Source organism: Nilaparvata lugens, chromosome 8 (genome assembly GCF_014356525.2).
Source record: "Nilaparvata lugens isolate BPH chromosome 8, ASM1435652v1, whole genome shotgun sequence".
In the NCBI taxonomy this organism is placed as follows: domain Eukaryota; kingdom Metazoa; phylum Arthropoda; class Insecta; order Hemiptera; family Delphacidae; genus Nilaparvata; species Nilaparvata lugens.
The window spans coordinates 33,033,349-33,057,638 of NC_052511.1; the positions used below are offsets into that span (position 1 = coordinate 33,033,349).

Consider the following 24,290-nt stretch of genomic DNA (forward strand, 5'->3'; position numbering starts at 1 on the left):
GGTGGTCAGCACTCCCTCATTCTCTCTCTCATTCTCTCTCTCTTTCTCTCATTCTCTCTCTTTTTTCTCTGGGGCTGTCACCCACAGATCTGAATGCGACCAGAACAAACAACTCCCACTAATCGCTTTCTTTTCATTTTTCCCATTTTCATCCTCTTGTTCAGTTTTCTACAGTGACTGGAAAAGAAGAGCAAACATTTGGAAGCAGATGGACTTTGGAAGAAAATTCCTTTGCATTTTTGATTAATCGGATACAAAAAACCTGGAATTAATTGAACTTGTCTCATTCAGGAGTGAGAATAAGCATTTGATATGTGAGAAATATTGGATATAATTTCGGAGGTAGGCCTACGAGAGATAAAGAGATTGGAGTTTTTTTGTTTCTCACAAACGTTCCATGTGTGTGAAGGCGTTTCTAACTGCAAATGTCAAATTTAAACTTTATAAACTATATAAATAAATGTTTATTTCCCCAAAAAACTGAAACTACCACATCAATCACAGAAAATATTAGATAAATTACAATTACTCATACAATAGTTAGTTACAATAAAAATTTTGTTTAATGTGTCCTCTACATGTTTAGTGTTTTCTGTGTGGAAATTGACCTACTATGCATCCACTATGGCGTACCATGTTCTAGAAAAAAATTTCAAGTTTGACGTATCAGATAATTACTTATTTCGAGTTAGATGCAAAATTTTACTTGATATTTATGTAGGTCTATCACATAAGCCGATGGCTCAAAAATCGTCAAGTTATCAGTACATTACCCAAGTTTTAACTGTGGATGATCACGTCAGATAACTCATACTTGAGATCCCAACATCCTTCATCGGTCACTGATTACTCTAGAAAATATTTCTCAACAAACTTGCCGGGTCATTTGATTGCTGTGGGCGTCTGCAGTGGTCTGATCACTTTGAGAAGCAATTAGGTACCACATGCCTCATTCGGGTCCCACTCAGATCAGGCAATCAGTCGATGTTTAGGCCGAAATATCCATGTGCAAGTTACCCTCATCTCACTTTCATGCAAAAAAGTATATATCAACCATCAACCACAGGTTGAGGCCGTGGTTTGTCAGCCTCCATTGAAGTTTGTCATATAGAAGGCACGGATGGGGGGAATATTTCTTGTGAAATAGGGAACGGCGAGCTAGTTTTCCGGTCATGAATCGCTGGACATTTTCTTAAATTGTTAACTTGGTAAAATATTTCCACGAAACTGCAGGATCACCATAATTAATTGCTTGTGAAATTTGGTGACACAGCGGCGCATGTGAGAGCGAGTTGGAGTGTGTAGTGAGAGCTATGGTTGAATGGAGTCTCCGCCTGAAAGTCCCTATCTAATCATATTCGCTGCGATCTCCCGAGACTACTCTCACTCTCCCGTTTACTCCCTAGGGACTCTCTTCCGCTTTTCCATCCCCTTTTCGCTTGCTAACCTCTGCTCCTAATCATATGTGTCATCCCATCTCCACATCAGATACGGTGCGGCACAACAGAGCAAAATAGTGGTGCACCACCTTTTACGTAGATAACTCGTGAACTGATTCCGTGCTAATCAAAATATATCACTACCGATTTCCATGGATTACCAGGACTTCATAACATTCATGACCACATACGTTATTGCTAGGTACATAGTTCTGATATATTTCATCAATTGAATAAAACTAAATTTATTGAATTTTTCAATAGACTTATTTTTTAGCCCTAAGGGCCGTTTGCATAGTGACAGTTTAAACTACATTTCATTTTAAACTGGATTAAATTCGTATCAAGTATCGTTTGTTATAATGTGTTTCTTTTTGAGTTCAAGCCAACAGCTGATTAAATTCAGTTTAAGCTTTGACTGTGCAAACGGTGTACATTTAGAGAGCTGTCAGGCGTTCTGAGTTGCAGCAGTCTTTGATGGACTATAACATAGCAGGATACATAAGGCTATCTATATATATATATCCTTCAAATACTGGAACCTCTGACCGCACTCAGTGTGCACCCACCCCAAGGACTGATAAAACAAGATCAATCAATTTTTTTCCAAATTTAACATCTTTTCAACTCAAATATTTTAAAAACTGCATAATCTTGCCATTTCAGTATGCTCATCAAATATTTAAATTGAATCATCCTGTAATTCAATATTGTTGAGTAGAGTGATTTGTAAACTATCGAGCTGCAAAGGGTTGTTTGAATGAAATTAATCTTGTTTACTACTATTTATTATGCGAAAAACGCCAAGGTAACGAAAGAAACTGGATGGACCAACTCATTGAGAGAACTTTAATAGTGTGAATTAAATCGTCAGCATTGAATGAATGAGAAGCGATGATGGTACTATTATCAGGTATACTGACAGTATAAAATGAATCTCACTATAGCAGTCAGTTCATGACTCCAACTTGGGGTGCTTTTCCCAGAAATCCCCTCTCAGAAGTTTTCCTTTTGAAGATCTTTCAAAGTCTATTAAATTTTTATCCAAAAAGAGGATCACACTGCAGCGGTGAAAACTTTTGGTAACTGAATTGGATGAGGTGAAGAGAAAATTCAATACCAGCTTTCACCTTGAGTTAAAGAGAATACTCATTTGCGACGTGAAACTTCGAAGGTACTTCCCATTTTAAATTAGCAGGTGAAAATCAAAAAGTTTTCTTTACAAGACCGTTGTGTTCCCCGATTTTTTAGTAAAATTGTTTTGATCAATCATTTTTTCAGATGATTCAATAAACTATATTTTCAAATCCTTTAGGAACAATATTCAATCAGACTGAGTATACTGCAGTATGCAGTAAAATTACCGTACTTATTATTGTATTAGATTATTTGCTTGATATGCTTCCATGTTCAAAACTTCTACTCAGTCTAAGTGGACTGGATCGATGGCAATTCATGATCAATGGCTCTCCAATTGTAAAATGAGGAATCATCAAGTACTGCTTGTAAAAAGAGATCTCAAGGAATAATTGAGAAGTTGAGAAGAAATTCTACTAACAAAAATCTTGATAATCTCTATCGATACAAACAAGCTTTAGTGTAGTTTTGATTTACTGTTTTTTGTATTTTTGCAAGGATAAAGCTGCCTATAAGAAAGTGATGCCCAACTGTGATGAAAAACCTGATGGAATAAAGAAAAGTTTCCTTTGAATTTGTTTACCTTGAAATAAATTAGGCCTACAAGAGAATGAAAGTTAAAATAGACAAATTTCTTTATTGATAAATGTGTGTACGTTAATTCCAGTGGGAAAAATGTAACCCAATTATTGAGGAGAACTTGATTTAGTTGACATTTCACATGCTTTCCTACACAAGAGCCTTCATCATAATCTCTATTCAGAAATTATAAGCTACTCAATTAGACTATTCAGTGGGCATAAATCGTTCAAGCCAATTAGTTATTGCCGGAGCTTATGTGTTCCCTTCCCTCTGTGAAAGGCCTTAGCAAACACCGGAACATGATGGTGCAGAGGAACAGAGTATTCCAAAGCTGGTGGTAGGACATGGGAATGGAGAAACAAGTGATGATAATAAAGAAGGAATGAGTATGAGAGAGTCGAGAGACATGATAATTATACAAGCGTTCTGGACAAATAACAACTCACACGACATTGGTACTGGTACTAATATTTATGTCCAGAATACACAGCATTCGTGGTCCAAATGTTGGGCTTTGTCGTATGTTTGTCCACTGCTCACTATCTTGGTTGTTCAGTTATGTATGGGTGACAAATTCCGTGTATGCATGTTGCACAATACTACTATATAAGCGATGATGAGGGGTGTTGGCAGATTGCATTGTAGCAGGACGAAAAATGAAGATTGATGAAACATTCTGTGAGTATATTATGTTTGGAAATACAGAAAACTACTGTATGAACGAAGATCAGAAATGATGTCGGTGTACATTGTAACAGAACAAAAATATGATACGAAAGACATCAAGAAATTATTCCAATTACTGTAGATGAACATGATAAAGCAACATAGAAGACAATTGTCTTGTAGTGTACAATAAATTGAACATGTTTGTGCTGAAAATATTTTATATTTCTCCACACCATTTCGGAATAAATATTAAGGTCAACATTATATAGTATTATAATATACAGAATGAGTCTGGGGGTGACCTAGGGATTGTAACTCAAAGTTTTTAACGTAAACACCCATTGTGTGGTACATCATTTTAAAGGCCTTTTTGGAACAAAGAAGATGGCATTAATAAAAATGTTCTATGATACTTGTATCCCAAAATGGCGGCTAACTCGAATATTTTGACCGTTAACACCCATTGTGTAATAAATCATTTCAAAGGCCTTTTCAAAACGAGGAAAATTACATCAATAAAAATGTTCTATGATACTTTTATCCAAAATGGCGACTGATTGAAGTTTTAGTTTTTAAGGAAATAATTGATAAAGTCCAATCAGCCGCCATTTTGGATACAAGTATCATAGAACATTTTTATTGAAGCCATCTTTCTTGTTTTAAAAAGACCTTTAAAATTATGTACCACAGAATGGGTGTTTACATTTAAAATATTCGAGTTACAATCCCTAAGTCACCCCCTTATGAGGGGTTGAAATTCAGTTGTACGTCAAAAGGTAGAGTATTTGACCAGTAACTTATCCTGAAAGTTACAGTATTATATCTACAACAGTCTCCAATTTATTGAAGGGTTCGCATACATATGACTCACTTTGTATATTATTATACTAATATTCTAAAAATTATAGGCCTATTAAATATAGCCTACTATCATGCTAGATAATTTAGGTCAACAATATAAGGGGGTTTATCCTCTTCTCAACAGAGAAACGCGGAGCTCTGTTGAACTTTAAATTTAAGCGATAACTTTGAATTTGGTCAATCGTATTGAACCGCTTAACTTTCGAATTCAGTCGATCGTCTCAGAGTATTGTGATCACTATCATATTTAAATAAAGTTACAAAAAAATGTTAGAGCTCAATTAAACACTCTCACTTTTCAGAATATCTAATGATTTTCGTTTTAAGAGAAGTTTTTGATGAATCGGACAGAAATTATCAGTATTTTAGAAATAAATTGGGAATTAATTTCTTCCTCTACAACGAAACAGACAGATAAAATACATTAGACTGAATAGAACAGTATTCTATTATATTCTCTCTGGTTACAGTAGCTCGTATATTGAGGAAGCATTGAACAGTTCATGGGTTCATGGAAAATACTTGTCGTATTTTCAATATTGAGATTCTCTGGAGCACAAAATGGAGTTCCAGACGCATAGCGATCCTTTCAAGAAAATAGCGGACCAGTCGGACAGAGATCCTTCTAGGAAGGCTCAAAGATTTTGCACGATCCACTCTCGTGTTTCGGATGGACACGTTAAGCCCGTCAGACCCGGCTGCCTAAAAACAGTCACGTCAGCGGCCCTGAAATTATTCAGGTGCGACCCAAAGGACTCTACCACAATAAACTTTACTTTGTACCATAGAGAAAAGATAACAAATCCTTATGATTTAGCACTTAGCTAGCAAAAAGACATGATAAAATCATTAAAGTATTTCATCAGACAAAAATTATAAATAAATAAGAAGTGTGTGACCATATTGAATAAATTTCATATATTGGATTCGTAACGTTTATTTTTCCACACACAAATTTATTTGTATTAATGTATGATCATTAGCTATTATCAATAGTCGAGTGATTTGTGCTGTTATGTAATTTGCTATAATTGTTTTGCTGATTAGGAATTTATAGCTTATTGTTATTCTCTCATATATCAACGCTTGCATGATTTTGAATAGTTAAAATTGCAACTCTGTTTGTTAAGGAGATGATGCTGATAATAAATAAATGATTTTTGGATTGAATTGATCTAAAACCTATAACCAAGGTAAAACCTTGGTCAAGGTACAAAACTTTAAAACCTTCATTTTAACTACCTTGCCTACTCCTATCTCCAATTTTGTTAAATGAGCGTTCAATCTATTAATTTGTTACAAAAAAAAATCAATTTATTCTCTTTTCTTGTTCACAGAATCGATATGAGATCACATGTCATAGTAAGCTGCAGCCTGGTTATCTGCCTGATGCTGGTCACAATGGAAGTGGTTTCAACAGCACCTGCCGGCTATGATTATGACAGTGAGTAAAAATTCAAAAATAGTATTCAGATTTCACTTAGTATCAATTGATTAGTTTTATAAGATAAGATTTATTCTAGTAGTAGCTCCGGTCGTAAAACCTCGATTAGAAAAATCGCAAATGAGCTCCCGTGTCCTAAGAAGAAACTCCAAGGAAACGTAGTACTGCAGAGAGTGTGATGAAAAATTCATCATTGGTTTCCCTGTATCCTGTAGATGAGACAATTAATAAAACCAAGTTGTTACTCTCTTTCGAATGATAACACATGAATCATCCCAGAAAATTGTTTTCCTTCCAATTCCACTTCCCAAGATTCAAGTGAGTATCTCCAGGCTCCTCCATTTAGTTACTTCTAAATATAACTTTTCTGGTTCTTTCCAACTCAATTGAATGAGGAATTGAGCATTCGACACTATTTTCCAGCTGAAGATAACTACTTGTCATTAGGAATAATTGAAAGCACCCGTTATAAGTCGATACTGCACTGACAAAGAAGTGAGTGATATTTCCAGTTGAAAGCCATTTTCTCGACCTGGACATCTGTGCCAGTTCGAAATAAGTTGATCCTCTTATATGAGTGAGTTGCTCAAACCATCGACGTGAGATTATAAGGCTTTATACGTTGAGGAGCAGGAAAAATATCTCAAGCTATATTTCTATTGCGAGATACTGTAGAGCCTGGAGAATCAGTAGGGTTCCTTGGTAGCCTACCTAAGAAACATTGCTCACTAATATTGATATGAATAGTTTATTATTTTGACTGAATGTGGACTATAAACTAATATCATATTATTGAATCATTTTATACAAAAAATGGAACAATGTCAAGCGATTGAAACCGTATGAGATGATGATTATTGAGAAAATGGATGGCATATTTTTCAAAAGTATAGGCAACCAACAATATTTATTTCTCTCAACTACTTGGAGAACTATGAGACGTTTTTTAAGTAAATTAATCCAACTCAATGTAGATATAGATTGTAATTATGATTGGGGTTGAAATATACATATCTGCAGGAGGTGGCATATGAATAGCAGTGAAATTCCCCATGACTGTGATTGAAATATACATAATGATTATTTTGTACTTTCCTTGCCCTATTACCATTGGTAAGGAAAGTATTGCTTTCCAAAAAAAAATTAAGGTACCCCAATTTCTAAATTTCTATACGTTTCAAGGTCCCCGGAGTCCAAAAAAGTGGTTTTTGGGTATTGGTGTGTGTGTGTGTGTGTGTGTGTGTATGTGTGTGCGTGGTGCGTGTGTGTGAGTGTGTGTGTGTGTGTGTGTGTGTGCGTGGTGCGTGTGTGTGAGTGTATGTGCGTCTGTGTACACGCTATCTCATCTCCCAATTAACGGAATGACTTGAAATTTGGAACTTAAGGTCCTTACGCTATAAGTATCCGACACGAACAATTTCGATCAAATGCGATTCAAGATGGCGACTAAAATGCAGAAAATGTTGTCAAAAACAGGGTTTTTTGCGATTTCCTCGAAAATGGCTCCAATGATTTTGATTTAATTTATACCTAAAATAGTCATTGATAAGCTCTATCAACTCCCACAAGTCCCATATCTGTGAAAACTTCAGGAGCTCCATCCCATCTATGCAAAGTTTGATTTTAGACTCCCAATTATCAGGCTTCAGATGCAATTTAAACAAAAAATTTCGAGTGGAAAAGATTGAGCATGAATATCTCTACAATTAATATCCACTAACATTTCCACCTAAAATTGAAAATAAGCTCGAAATTCGAGAAAATGTGATTATCCAATTGCAAACTGTTTGCAACTGTTGATTCTATTAAATGATTCACTATGAAGAGATAGCAGACCTCGCATGTCTCCAGCGTTATTGTCCTGTCACCAGCTGGCTCAGACCTTTGTTCATTAGTAGATCTTAGTTGCGCGTGAACACTAGCGTGAGGTGATCAATTTTCATAACGGCAAGGAAAGTTGTGTGAGTGCGCCACACCAGATTTTTTGACATTAATTCTTACCAAAAGTCAAGTCAAAAACTACCAAGTATTTTATAAAATATCATTATTGGTTTCCTCCTAAGGTCTTCGATCGCATTTATTTTTCATTCGATTCTAATACATGTATTATACATGACTCTTTAGTATGAAACCTTTCGTATAACATCGATAGTATTCAATAAGAGACATATAATAAAACTCAATCTATTAGATTCAACTTAACTGTTTTAACAATGAAAGGTTCAATTCTTTGGAATGTAATAACTATAACTACACTAAATTCTTCTCATTCTAATGAGATGTTATATTATTTACAAGGTAATAATTGAATTTTATATGAAACTAGCTGTTAGGCTCGCTTCGCTCGCCATATCCGTCTAGCCAGGGGGCTCCGCCCCCTGGATCCCCGACTGGGTCGTCCAAGAGTGAGATCAGCAGGCTTGCTTCGCTCGCCTGCATTTTTCATTTGAGCATTTTTATGATATGTTAGGACGATCCAGTCGGGGGTCCAGACTAAACGTCTGGCTAAACGGATATGGCGAGCGAAGCGAGCCTGACGGCTAGTAATATAATATTCCCAGGAATAGCTCTGATTGAAGTAGCAGTGCCCAATCAATTTTTCCGCGATAAATGCATTTCAATCTTCAAACTCGGTGCCAACCTAACAAAGTCAACTCAACTTAATGCCAACCTGACAAAATTATTGAATTGGTTGCCAGTTAACAACTGTTTCGAAGAGGTACTCTATCTAGATTATAGTTCTATAGTAACATATGATATGGAATTTTCAATAATTATAATTATTAAGAGATTGGGAGAAGAAGAATATACATGCTAAAAGATGAACTTTAAACCCTTAAAAACCACCCTTAGAGTTAAAATATTGCCAAAAGATTTCTTAGTGCGCCTCTAAAGGGCCAACTGAACATACCTACCAAATTTGAACGTTTTTGGTCCGGTAGATTTTTAGTTCTGCGAGTGAGTGATTGAGTCAGTCAGTCAGTCAGTCAGTGAGTGAATGCCATTTCGCTTTTATATATATATATATATATATATATATATATATATAATATATATATATATATATAGACTAAATTAACTTCAACTAGTTATCCATATTCATTTGATTTGCTCTCCACAAAATAAAACTGTAAGCGGAAAAAATCAGTTGATATTACCATTTTCATCAAGAATGAACCAAATTGCTGTAGCTCATCACTGAATCTCAATGGTCAGTGCCATAAAATAACCTATTAAAATTTCATTGTCACAGAAAACCAATTGATGCAGCCGTGTGAACAGTTGAACTTTTAATTGAATAAATAAATAATAGCAGCACCAAAATGGTGACCGAAAATTAATGTTTGTTAGATCGCATCTTCCCCAGGGCTTTTCTTCGTCAGCCCTCTACTTTCCTCTGTGCCTTCTCGCCGTTTCAGCGATAAATTACTGCACTTCTCCACGATTTTCGTCGCTTTACTCTGCAAATAAAGGAGCAAGTAAGATTGTTATATCAATCAGATCTTCAGCTAATGATTGTATCAGAGTTGAGTTCAATTCATGCCTAATGGAAATGACGGTAATAAATCTGCAAAGCTCACAGCGTGAGTTCTCTTAATGGCTCTTTGCTAGTGACTGGACTTTTTCAGAGATTTACGAAGTCGGTTCGGATCTCCATGAGCGGAAGAGCACCGCTGGTCTTGAATTTGAATATTTATGCTTTCACTTCTGGTGATCGGAGATTGTTACGTTTCTGTTGGCGGAAATGAAAGAGAACAGAACGTTGTTATTGGAATGAGTACTGCGAGGAAACGATGCATTTATTTCACTTCCAATTCGTATTTTAACAACTATGCTATTTGAGATCTTTCTGAAACTTCAACAAGTTTGTCATCATCATCATCTGACTTGCACGGTATAAGTGATTTGTAAAGTCTTCCAAGAATCACTTGATCTGAAATCATCATTTCAAGGATTCACAATAAAAATAAGGAGCAGGAATTCAGTGATAAATGAGTGAAGAATTAAATAGAGAGCTCTACATAATCAATCAAATAAAAATCATTTGCTGTTCTTTTGAATTTTAAGGGAAAATATCATAGACTTATCGTATACTCATTCCTAGTGTAATTTTCATGCAAATGTGAGTTTACTTTTTCATTTATAATCCCTCTATTCACTCAGATTATCAGTTAAACTTTTCGTTCGTGAAGTCAAGAGATTGAGTAGGGAATAATAAGGAGTGATTATTGTTTAAAAAATTAATCTTATATTGATATGGAGGGTGATATTTTGTGTAGAGCATAAGAAATTTATCGGAAAACTGCTGAGAATTCAAGTTATACCAGGTAGATCAAAAAAATTATGAATTCCAGTAGGAACTCGTCAAAAAAACGTTAATAACCGCAGAGATATAAATTTTTTAAACCGACATAAAGCAACATTCATTCGTCAGACTCAATCAATAATGCATTACACGACCTCCCATCATTTATGGAGATGTACCAACATTATATGAAGCCATTAGTCAGTATTGGAATTAGTTAATGACTTGAATATGTTTGATAGTACTCAGAGGCTCAGGTCAAATTGCCTGGAATCGGAATCATAACAGCTATCGCGATAATGGTTCAAATATCCTGTCTCATGTACTAACCATATCTTAATTCCCATTGATTACCATAATAATTATAATCGATTGATTATTTGATTATACTGTCACATTGCAATTATTCATAACGCATACACAATATGGATCAATATTATTTCCAATGTAAATTAAGTTCAAAGCTCTGTTGAATCAAACAGTTGCATGTAAATACTACAGAGAATTAATAATATATATATATATATATATATATATATATATATATATATATATTCAAGCATATAACCTCTGTTATAAGAATCTTTTAACCATCTACAGAAGACTGCATCTATTTATTCTACTTGAATCTTTCTTTTCAAATTTGGACAAGGCGAAACCCCTTCTTCTATTGACTAATTTTCCTAGTTTTTCCTTTCAATAAGCTATCAAAACTTCTTGAAATTTCAAAACCTAGAACACGTTCAATAGGTTTATTAAACGTGGCGATTATCCAACTCGTAATATATGTCCACCAGCTACATTAATTAATTAATCAATCATCAGTCATGTGCATTCATGTATTGGTTGAATGATCTCAATGTGGTTTTCCCTTCAAATTTCAAAAATTTCTAACAATATCCTAGCTTCCTATTTTGTTCAATTTTTCTTCAATAAACTAAGCTCGATTTTTTTATTAAATTCACCAGCTTCTATGGAAGCTAAATAAGAACTGTATTCTGTTCAACTCCATCTATTTTCTCTTCCTTGTTCACAAGGAACAAGCAACACAATCTCATCTGCAGGAGTATGAGGCCACAATATTCATGGCTGCAATTTTCATATCAAAAGGCAGTAACTAAAACTTTTTAGCTCACACTGGTAGTCTTCATTTGCATTTCAAACGGCGATCAGAACTAGGGCAAAGAGAATTGAAATTCTATTTACTTTGGATGTTTGTTCCAATATATGAATTTTCTCACCTATAGTATGATGGAGGAAATTGGCATGTATGGAGGAATGTTGTAGTTTACGAATTATTTGGTTCGATAAATAGTATAAGATACAAGTATAAAGCTTCTCTTTTGGTATTGATATTTATTGGTAATCGATGCCCATCGTTCACTAAGCGTATTTCCCATATAAAATCAATAAATAGGAGTACCGCAGGAATACAGGAATTTTCAGGAGTATCGCATGAAAATTAATAATATATTGTATGATTTCAAATTCAATGTATTGTTTACATTGCTTAATTGGACGACCAATATTTAACTCGCATTTCATACTCGACTTTCAAAAACCACAGGATAACACGATTGCAATGTTTGCTGAACACACTGTTTTTCCAATAATGTTGAAGTAATGATCAGGAAAATCCAATCAACCATCAATCGAGAGTAGTAGTTGGTTAGGAAGTGGAGAATAAAATCGAATGAGAATAGATGTAACCACATGGTCTTCACAAATGGACCATGAATCATCATAAACAATAATGATTGGAAACAGATAACTTCCACATAACAATGGAGCCAGTTACCTCGTTATGGCTCTGGAGTGAAATAATATTATCACTGAAATCTATTTTTTTTATTTGTTGTTAGGGAGAGATTCTTCACTGTTCATCTATGAAAAACTTATTCTTTACTAATTCATTTTGAAACTATCATCAATGTAAGAAGCCGAACTCGGGAGTTTGAAAAGCTAGAGCAACAACACCATTCATTCATTTCTGTGTCTGTACAAACAGATTTCAAAAAGCATCTTTCCAAAGATAAATAAATCCATTTTTATCCGATTGGAGAATAATGCAGTGAGTGAGTCAGAGAAAGCCAGAAACTCGTGAAACTCCCCCAAAGATCTTCATACTCCATCAGAGATCAATAGAGGATGGCTACTGGACATAAGGATAGACACATCACATACATGACAACGTGAAAGTGATACTGGGCAACTTATGCATGTTGTTCTTTCCAGATAATATTCATATGATTTTGTAATTGTACTAACAAATAAATAATAAATTGCCAGAGAAAGAATAGTCGAAACAAGAGAGCCATTGGTTTAGTTCCGAGAGTTTCAAAAAATCGTTCATCTCAATGAAACCAGAAAATAAATTATTATACATTTTTAAAGGACCGCAGTTCGCTCTAATAAGGATAGTAGAAATATTGCTGATTACCCAATTTGCAGCAATATTTGGTAATTGGAATTAGACTTACATTGTTTTCACTTAGTGGCTCACATAACATGTTGTTGTGGACAATATTCCAAGAAATGTTGGGCCAAACTAGGCTGCTCAGTAGATTTATACCGTCGTAACTTCCGTCGACCCCTCATTTCTCAAGCCGCTGGTAGTTACAAAATTTTTCTTACAACTTAATCTGAACATGGAGGACCTTTGTGAGGCGAAAATTCGGAGCCGGACGTTTAATTTCGTGAACGGGTCGAGAGTGGAGAGTTGCGAGTCAGTGAGCCGCGTAAGCTTCTGCTGTAGATATGAAACTCAACCGAGTTTCGGTTGAAGGGAAAGGGACGGAATATTGTGCAAGGAGAAGAGAGAAATATAATAAAGAGCGACTTTGTCGATCCTTCGTTGCCATAATCGCCGAGGCAATCACGTGCTACTCGATAATACAAAGTATTAATAACGTGACATCTTTGGTTGGAGTTCCGACCAGGGAGAGGGGAAACTCAAGACGCTGTAGAAGCAAAAGACGGCCAAACGTTATTGCTGCCCTCAGGAAGTGAACTTTTCTTCTGGGCCACAAACCGTTGGGAAATGTATGGAATAGCGGGAGGAACAGACTGGCAGTGAAATGGAAATATGAAATAGAGGGTGAGAGGGAGAGAGAGAGACTGTTTGAATAAGTAAGATAGTGGAGAAAGGGTGGAGCAAGGGTCCTGTACAGGCACCCATGATATTTGCAAGAGGGAACCACATTTTTGGATTGTGGACCCAGAAGTTTGTGGACTCTTAGAAACTTTTGGGATTTCATAGGCCCAAAATCATTTCTATGTCCAGTTCTTATCAAAAGGGACCATTTACTAATATTTCAATGGTAATATGACACTGTTAATAAACGTAGTTGTTTGTCGTGAGACCTGTTATTAGCAATTTGCGAATCGTTCTCATTAATAATATTGATATTGTATTCGACGCTAATACAAACTCTCAAGGGAGTTCCTTTCCCTGAATTGCGAATATTAGATTCATAGCCTTACTGGCTTATGAAAATGTTTGTATTAGAAATCAAACAGAAGACATTATAATATTAATATAAAGAAATATTTTTTTTCAAGTAGCTTAGTATCAATAGCAACTCGTTTTTAACAGAGGATTTTCAATGACAAGTTCTATCAGTGACCTGTAACTCCACAGGCTATACTATGTAGGCCTACTTCATTTATACTTTATAGCCATTTTTACTCAATAATGTTTGTAAATGTGAAGTTTTCCCATTGAAAACTAACATTATGATAGTACTGATTCATCACTGGATTTATTCCAAGGGAATTGGGATATTTATACTGTATTAACATAAATAGTCTATCAAAAAGATCGAACCTATCAAGCTGATCCCAATAAAACAGCTATTCTGTTTGTAAAATGTACTCTGTAGAATTGTCTTAATTTTTTAATTCATAATAAATATTAGTCAATATTTGGAAAACAAGATTTCATCATTCAGTGCAAATTCAACTGGTGGAATTTTTCTTAGTTTTATTACATCCTGAGTTTCCTTCTATCCTCCAACTTATTCCCCTTCTTCACCTTTCCTTCTCCTGCTTCTGTCCTTCAAACCCTACTCTTCCTCATTCTGAATTCCCTTCAACTTCTTCAACTCAGCTCAACTCTTTAAAATGTTTCTCTTCCTAAATTTGGCCAGGATGATATCTCAGTATCATAAAATACATCTTTCGAAGCTCTACAAACTTGAAAAAATCAAATCAATGTGTGTCAATTTTTCCATTCAATTACATAACTGTTCTACCATTCTTGATAATTTGCGCTTTTTCTCAATATTAGATCAGATTGAATTCACCTGTTAGTGCCAGACCATATTAAGCGTTTTTCAGGCGTTTTTAGAGACGACAGGGAAGAAAGCTCTCCGATTGGCGACTGACAAAAAGCCTGAAAAATCTGGTGTGGCGCACTCACACAACTTTCCTTGCTCATATTTGAAACTACGATCAGACTTCTGTATATGTGTATATAATTGTTCTTAGAGTACTTTTTCTTTGTGTGAATTGTGAAATTCGATGATATTTTAGTCATAATTTTTTTAAAGTCGTCAAAACAGCTGTTCTACAGATGAAATATCTCGATTATGTGTTCTTTTTATGAACTGCGCTACCTACCTACCTCATGCACGAGAAGGAGGTTACTAAGTCCATTTCCCAAGGATGGGGTGGACCCCCCATTGGTTTCCCAGAAAGGAGACTCATGCCAGTTGATAGAGCTGATGAATAACTAACTATGCAGGGTATGAATTTGAAAAAAATCGGTCAAGTTATTTTTGAGAAAATCGTGAAAAACATGGTTTTTTAGTAATTATCCGCCATTTTTCTCAAGAATATCACGGAGCTCCTGCAATTTTCCCAGAAAAAACTTATGTCATTTGATAGGGCTTATGAATATCTATCCATGTTATGAATTTGAAGAAAATCGTCAGAGCCGTTTTCGAAAAAAATGTGAAAAACATGGATTTTTAGTCATTATCCGCCATTTTTCTCAAGAATATTACGGAGCTCCTGCAATTTTCCCAGAAATGAGACTCATGTCAGTTGATAGGGCTTATAAATAGCTATCCATGGTATGAATTTGAAGAAAATCGTTAGAGCCGTTTTTGAGAAAAACGTGAAAAACATGGTTTTTTAGTAATTATCCGCCTTTTTTTCCGCCATCTTGAATTGAATTTTATTGAATTTCTTATTGTAGGATCCTCATGGTATAAGGACCTTAAGTTTAAAATTTCAAGTCAATCGGTTAATTAGGAATGGAGTTCGTGGAATCGTGTTCACAGACATACACACATACACACATACACACACACACACACATACACACACACACACACACACACACAACACACACACACACACACACACACACACACACCACACACACACACACACACCACACACACACACACACACACACACACACACACACACACACATACACACACACAGACCAACACCCAAAAATCATGTTTTCGGACTCAGGGGACCTTGAAACGTATAGAAAACATGAAATTGGGGTACCTTAATTTTTTTTGGAAAGCAATACTTTCCTTACCTATGGTAATAGGGCAAGGAAAGTAAAAAACGCTTGAAAAGATGCTTAATATTGTCTGGCCCTTAACATCTTATGCAATCAGATTTTCTCGACATTTTATATGTGACTTATATGAAATTGAGTTGCATTGACGTTGCAGTGATGTTGCATTGGTGTTTTGCAGACGTTCGCGATCTGTACGAGATGTTGCTGCAACGCGAGGCGCTGGCAGACTCCCTGCTGGACGGAAGCAGTCACCGCGTCGTGCGCAAGAACAACCGCAGTCCCTCCCTGCGGCTGCGTTTTGGACGCAGGAGTGATCCTTCCCTTCTCTATCAGGTAGAATATCACTCCATTTATCACATCATACTGAGATAATATCATTAAAATGGTCATTTTGTAATGTGTGTGATTACCAAATTAATTATAATTATAGTAGAGTTCTTAAATTAGGAGTAGGGGACTGAAAATATATAATATTTTGTGGTGTGAATATTTAAACTCCACAATAGCTTGAGATTTCTTCTTGCACTAGAACCTAGAGTATATGACATTTCATCTCCACATATAGGCTACTCCAAGAGCCACTTTACGGTTATTCGGAAATCTCTTCAAATTTTGTAGGTAAACTCATCCTTTGATACTATTCGAGATCATTGATAAAATGGGAACATGAATTATATTCTGTAGAATTAACATTTTTGGAATTACTTCAAAAATAGATAATAATTATGTTCGGAGTTTACAGTGAATATTCAAAAAGTGAGGTCCACGTTTTAATGGCATTGAAGAAAGATAGAAGAAAAACGTTACCAATTCTCTCCATTTCGCTACTGAGTGTACACAGCTGTTACTCAATCAATCCCATTAAATTTGATCTAGTAATAATATTATCATTCCCTTTATAAAATAATCAATTTAATGTCAAATTGATCAAGAAAATATACTTTTCATAATTTGATTCAAAAATTTGCATTCATAAATGAGATTAGATTTTTATTAATAATCTCATTTATGAATGCAAATTATGAAAAATATATTTCCTTGATCAAATGGCGGCTAATTTAAAAAGCTGTGATGCAACAATCTGAATTTCAAAACAACAGAAATTAACTTATTTGGTAGGTATTCTATTCCAAATTTTTTAAAAAATAATAGAAAAATATAAATCCTATTTAAAATAAGTAATTTCAATGGAAATAATTCTGAAATAACCTTTCAATATCATTTTATACCGGTACGAGTAGGTCTAACCTATACGTGTAGGCTAACTGAAGCGTGGATGAAATCTAGGAAGGTTAGTTATCAACTTTCAAAATGTCATTTCAGGTATTTTAATTTGTGTTTCTCATACGGTAATGTCTAATAGTTATTTGTATATCTAGAGTGAAAAGTACGACTTTTTCTCCCTGTGGGAAAAAGTTTGAAGCCCGAGGCGAAGCCGAGGGCAGCAATTTTCCTGAGGGAGAAAAAATTATTTCATTGTTTCAAAAATACATTTTAAATCAATTATAAGACAAGTGTATACTCAAGTATTTTGATAGAATGAAGAAACAAAAATGGCGGCTGAGAATTGTTTGTACTTTTGTACAGTCACTGTCAAAAGTAAAAATACTAGTAGTTCTGTGAACAGTAGACCTCACGCAGTATTCTCATCCTCAAGTACCTGATTGAAACTATAGACCTTATGGAAATACAGCAATAGACTGGCTTCTCCACACATCTGTGTAATCACTTGTCAGCTGATTTATGATGAATAATTCTATAGTCTGATTTTTACTCTAATATTGGTTTATAAAGGAGGCTCCTTTTTCCTTTTATATTATCCTTGAAATGCAAAATTTCCAAAAACCCTGTATATACGTCGACGCGCAATTAAAAAATGAACATACCTGTCAAATTTCATGAAAATCTATTACCGCGTTTCGCCGTAAATGCGCAACATATAAACATTTAAACATTCAAACATTTAAACATTTAAACATTCAAACATTCAAACATTCAAACATTCAAACATTTAAACATTTAAACATTTAAACATTCAAACATTCAAACATTTAAACATTCAAACATTCAACATTCAAACATTCAAATATTCAAACATTCAAACATTCAAATATTCAAACATTCAAACATTTAAACATTCAAACATTCAAACATTCAAACATTTAAACATTCAAACATTCAAACATTCAAACATTCAAACATTCAAACATTCAAACATTCAAACATTCAAACATTCAAACATTCAAACATTCAAACATTCAAACATTCAAACATTCAAACATTCAAACATTCAAACATTCAAACATTCAAACATTCAAACATTCAAACATTCAAACATTTAAACATTAAGAGAAATGCCAAACCGTCGTCTTGAATCTTAGACCTCATTTCGCTCGGTCAAAAATATTCTGGCAAACAGACAACATTGCAAAGCTAGAGAGAGATAGCGCTATCTGTTTTGTTGTATGATAGAAAAGGACAGCAACAGTATTGTCAATCATACACTGCCATTATAACGTGAACCTCACTATAGTATAAAAATTACAAGAAGTTGTAAATAATGTTCTGATCTCTTGTGAAGTGAATGCTTTGTACTATCATAAGTCATTAGAATTTTAATGAGCTTAATAAAACTTCAATACAGCTTCCCTGCAAGTATTGTCATAATTCATTTCATTAGGCAAATAATGTTACAATATTTGTATGAATCATTAAATTTAGTCGCAATAATTGATCTTCTCAATAAAAACTGGGATCGGGAGTACTAAAAGCTAAAAGCCTACAACTAAACTATTCAGTATAGGCAGGTCAATTTTGAACCATGGATCAATAGAATTAATGATTGCCAATATTTGTCCCTACATTCAGTTCAACTGCAACTGATGCATTGCACTCACGATCACTTCGCTACAATATTGTGCAAACGTGTTAATTGTTCCTTTCAATTCGCATGCATTATTATGAATTGCAACGAAGTTTATGAGTTCATAAGCATCACGAATCGCTCATTTCTATTGGTCCAATAATAATTGATATGGAAAGTAATAATTTTCATGTTGCTAATACGTTATTCATTCTAGGCTATTTATGCCTCTTTATCATTTTTTAAGAGATTATTGTTGTGCTTGCTACTGGTATAATGTAGGATAATTATTATTGTTGTTATGTTGTGAATGAATCCAGAATAGTATAGAAACAAAAATTGAATGTGGTTAGATTGTGAAGTGAATTGTAGCGCTTGTGGATGATTCGATTATTCCGGCCATTATTTTCAGCGTGACGAAAGCGATATGACATAATCCGAAATGAAATTCATGAATCAATCACTATTCGAAATTAAATTGGGGAAAACTGGCGAGCGAGCCTCCAATTTGTCTCATTAAGGACTGGATTGATTGACGACGACTGGTTTAATTTTCCAATAAATGGGAACCACCCTTCGTTTTGTCGCTGTTTGACCTCTGTCTTGCTTCCCACCAACACGGACAACGCTTTACGCTCATTTGGGGAGTTTTTTTCGTTTTAGATACTGTCTTTGAGACACGTGTAGGCCCTCCACAGGCGACAAATCATTGACGCTCAGTTGGACAGCAGTCGGAAGATCGGAATTCGGGTCAACACCGAGGAAAATCGGTGAAAAGCTTTCCTATCCAGCAGATTCTCTCTTTTTTCTACGCCTACCCCGAAAACCAATAGCGTAACTGTCGCTGGCCAGTCATCAAGTGGTGTTGGTAATTTACCGAAAAGTCGAGAGTGCACCGGAAAACGTTGAAGCACCCCTGTCACCAAGTAATGAATGTTCTCAGGTTGAACGCGTGCTTGGAATCGCTACCTCCAACGTTCCTCATCACCTTTGACAACTTCACAATTCTTGCAACAGTTTCTGATGCAGTACTGTTATCTTGAAATGCTCATATTACTTTTGTTTCCAAGAGCCTTTAAAGTGAGAAGAGCCAACAGAGATACATGGAATAGGTACTTCACTTCATGCTCCGGAGAAAACTGATTTGAATGAACTCTAATTCTCGTCATTTCTAGCAGTGTGCATTTTTGTCAATTAAGGTTGATTTGCTATCACTGGCTTCGCTATAGCTTTCTAGTGTGGAAGAGCTTTGTTTCTAATCCCTACAAAATTATTGCACCACTCACAAGGTTGTCGAAACAATTTATGAAAAAATAAGAACTGTGTAATTTACTCATTCTTCTTCTTTGGCTACGCCTTATCCTAATCATATGGGGTTGACATTTCCCTCCTTCAACTGTCTACTCCACAAAATCCTGTCCATCTCCTCCCCCTGTCTCCAACCCCTCTCCCGCAGATCAGCCTCCACTCTGTCTCTCCACCTCATTTTGGCCTTCCTCGCCCTCTCCTACCACCCAGATCCAAATCCTGTACCCTCCGTCCCACATAATCCGCCTCACGTTTCAGCACATGTCCAAATTACCTCATCCTGGCCTCCTGCATCTTCCTGTAATTTATTCATTGATTTCAATAAATTTCTGTCAGTACTTGAATAAGTCATTTTCAAAATCAAATCTATTTGAAAAGTATTTGTATAATATTGGTGCTCAATTATTCGTTCATCAAATTTTCAGAGCAATTCTTCATTTACTGGAAAAATCCTGAACTCTGAATAAATTACCAAATAATATAATCCTGCATTTGAATTTTTCATGATCATTATGTTAACAGATTATTCATCCAATGATATTTTACAGACAATATTATAAATCTCTTCTCTACAATTATCAAAATTATTTCACTCACTTAAAGTTATCCTTTTCAGCCTCATTCTCCCAGTCACATTATGAATGTAATCAGCCCGCTGTAAGCAACAACGCGTTCACATAGTTTGTGTGCGTGAATTCCCTTTTATGTCATGTGAGAATTTCGAATTGTGGCCAACTTGCAGCAACAAAACCACTAGCAGCCTGCTGTTAACAATATAGAGTTGGCAAATATTAATGAGTAATCAAACGGAGCGTACAGTGCTTTGCGAAAAATTGATGTGGTGCATCATCAGGTGACCTTATACTGCATTCATGATCAGCAGCCGATAGGCGACTATCCCATTTCCTCTGATGTGAAATTCATAGAAATATCCTGTCCAAATTTCCGCCACCAAGTTCTTGTTCACATTTAGAGAAGCTCCCACATGTATTTATAATCTACCAGGTTTAGCATGTAAGGGATTTGACAATCTACCAGTTTCTCTCAACTGTGTAGCTCAAGAACTAGTAACCTATGAGGAGAAGCACATCTGTAGAAATCAAAGAGATTCACGTCTTTCTTGAAGTGCTAAGTGATCAGAATAATATTTTTATCTCCCTATCTCGTGCTAATTTTTGTGATAACTTTTATCGAATGCCAATTGCTCAGTATAACATTTTCTCTCTATTATGTCTCTGATTTTAGTGTAACCCTCTACATAGCTGAGCTATGATTTTTGTTGGAAAAGTAGCTTTGAGGAGAATGTTTTTAGCTGATGGTCCAAATATATTATCACGGTGATCATCTATCTCTCATCATCAGAAATAATCCGAGAATCATCAACCGTCATTCACAATCCTATTATCGCTTAATATAACTTCTATGCAAGACTTTTCCCATAGCAAAGATTTGTAGTTGAGTTGCCCAGATTTGCAGTTGAATGCCCAGTAAAATACCTTTCCCTTACGCTCATGATACCTCTCGGGAAGTACTGATTACATGTGTCTGCTGTGACAGTATTTTGAAGAAATTTTATGATTGAGGTTTTAAATTTAGAGAGCTTTTCAGAGAATTGATACTAGAAAAATCTATATGTATATCAATCAACTAAATCCTGTATGGTTGGAAAGAATCCATCTTTTTCATACAAGCGGCTGATGACCATAAAACTGATCAATTTGGATTATTCTTCAATTGAGTTACACAAAGGCGGAAGCTCACTTTGATTAAGAAACAAAATTCAATTGAAGAACGAAAGCGTTTCCTAGTCCATCATCGGTTTTCCGCGTTTGTCTAATGAATGCATCCAATTTTTTCCGCCTACCTTTTTCTGATTTCTTTTGCTCATTGTGAAAAACTCGTTCAGTTTGCTATCAAATAGCCAGTAATCCAGGGGTGTTTGGCTGCCTGTTTTCCATTCAAACGGCGTCCTCTTGCAATCACATTTGCTCAAGCTCCACCGGAACCAATACTCATATCCGGACTGTGTAAATTTCAACTGTTCCATTCAGTACTTCCTACTCGAATACAGTGACACAGATTGTGGTGATAGTCTTGTACAGAACCAAACTGAATATCCGTATTCAGTATTGCAGGTTGTATTTCAGGTGAAAACCAAGTCATATCAACTGAACTCCAGTTGTTAGAACATTAATTCTTACTTTTTATTGTTTTTACCGAGCTGGTTTTATAGGCAGGTGAGTAATTGGGACCGTTTAATCTAGGAGGTAGCAAAATTTAAAAAACCACCGAAAAATAACAAAATTTAGAAATGAAAATTCAAATTAACAAAAAACAAAACCAATGCATGAAGTTTCATTTCGTGAAAGAAGTGTGATTCTGTACAATGAGCCATGAAAGATTAAAAATATTGGATATCTGACACCTTTTTATGTATTCTCTGCATAACGGTCTTGTCAATTAATAGAACAACAATATTATTGCACAAAATTATATATGTTGAATACAACGGAATCAAATTCAGATTTATAACTGAATAATTAGGAACCTAGATATCAACGATCTATGAAATCCTTGTAAAGTGAAACTTAGGGGGGTATTCTGGGAAAAGCAAAAGGGGTATGGACAGAAGACCCTGCGAGAACAAATTCGTGGATATCATGCTAAAGATTTACATAGCATTGAGAATTTTTCTCACCACACCTGTCAGTAATCAGTGTACGACATTTTTCGCAATTAAAATTGATAAAGACACATCTGTGCTCCACAATGTCGGAAGAGAGATTAGTAGTTAATCTATGTATCTGTTTTATTAATTGAGAACTGCATCATCCGTAGTCTGGGCTTTTCGCAACTTGATTATTTCAATTGAGAACATCATCATCCGTACTCTGGACTTTTCGGAACAAATAGATGAATATAGTAGAATTTTAAGAGTTACATTTAACTACATACATATAATAACAGTACATCATTATCACTACAGTATCATTACCATTACATCATTATCACTACATTACATCAGAAGATCTTTCCTTAAGTAATGCAAGTCTTTTTTGCCTTGAAATTGAATAAATTTTTATGCGATTGGTGCAAACACAAAGGCTCCTATATGTTCATGTTTTATTTTAGTTTTGGATAGAATATTTAATTAGGTTGTGACGTGATATTTTAGCACCATGGAATACTTTGGAAATAAATAATTGAGCGTTAATAGAATTATAAAATAGAAAAAATAGACAGCCTAGTCAAGGTACCGTTCAAGTAAAATCGAATGTTATTTACGATAAAGAGCAATCATATTATCTAAAGCGATAAGAGAACCAAGCAAAATTGTAATTCAACAAAAATGAGAATTCTTTGGCAGAAATAAAAATTATAAAGCGGCTTATTTATTATTGGCAGATTATAAAAAATAAAAGTTTGCATGTACATTTTGAGGTTAGAATGCTTTATTTGATTTAATACATCAATCGATCTAGGATCAATCGACAGTTTTTTGAATCGATACCTAACAAACCAGCTGATTGCTTAATCAATTATTACGAATTGAATTATAGTTTTTTACTCATAAAATATATATTATATACTAGGGAAGGTTTATGCAAATAGATAAGGACAACTATTATTGTTACTCGAGTATTTATTGAGATTTAAAAAAAATATGAAAACCAAGAGTACACAAAGCTCACATAAAAAATTAAATGTATATTGTATTATAGCATCATATATCGAGATTTATTTATTAGAATACTCTCAGACTATTACTCAACTTATGTATTTAGAAATTTTTATTTATCTTTGTATAACTAAGTTAGGAAACCCCTGAATCTTAAAGAACCAATTACATCACGTCTTACTAAGATTAGAAAGCCAATCAGAAGGAAGCTTATAAATCGTTTAAGGAAGAGATGAAATTTTTCTGGAAATCACTCTCTCTGGCTTGTGATCTCGATCTGTGAGGAGCACATGGAGATTAGGGTTCTTTCTTCCTATTGGTTTTTAAAATCATCAAGCCAATCCCTTTTTAAATGTCAAGTATGTGTGATTAATGTTTGATTATTTGTGAACTCAGTGTTGCTAAAGAGTTCTTAATTGTAATTTATTCCCGTAAATATATTTTTAATACTGATAGA

The 24,290-nt window shown here is 34.8% G+C and overlaps 1 protein-coding gene across 1 annotated transcript in view; it reads left to right on the forward strand.

Moving 5' to 3' along the window:
- Nucleotides 1-24,290, forward strand: part of LOC111043799 (short neuropeptide F) — a 107,934-nt gene that overhangs the window by 68,380 nt on the left and 15,264 nt on the right. Inside the window, exons 2-3 of the mRNA XM_022328849.2 lie at nt 6,026-6,132; nt 16,162-16,316. Of these exons, the coding sequence (XP_022184541.1) occupies nt 6,033-6,132; nt 16,162-16,316 (255 nt within the window). The 5' untranslated portion in view covers nt 6,026-6,032. The remainder of the gene's footprint in view (nt 1-6,025; nt 6,133-16,161; nt 16,317-24,290) is intronic.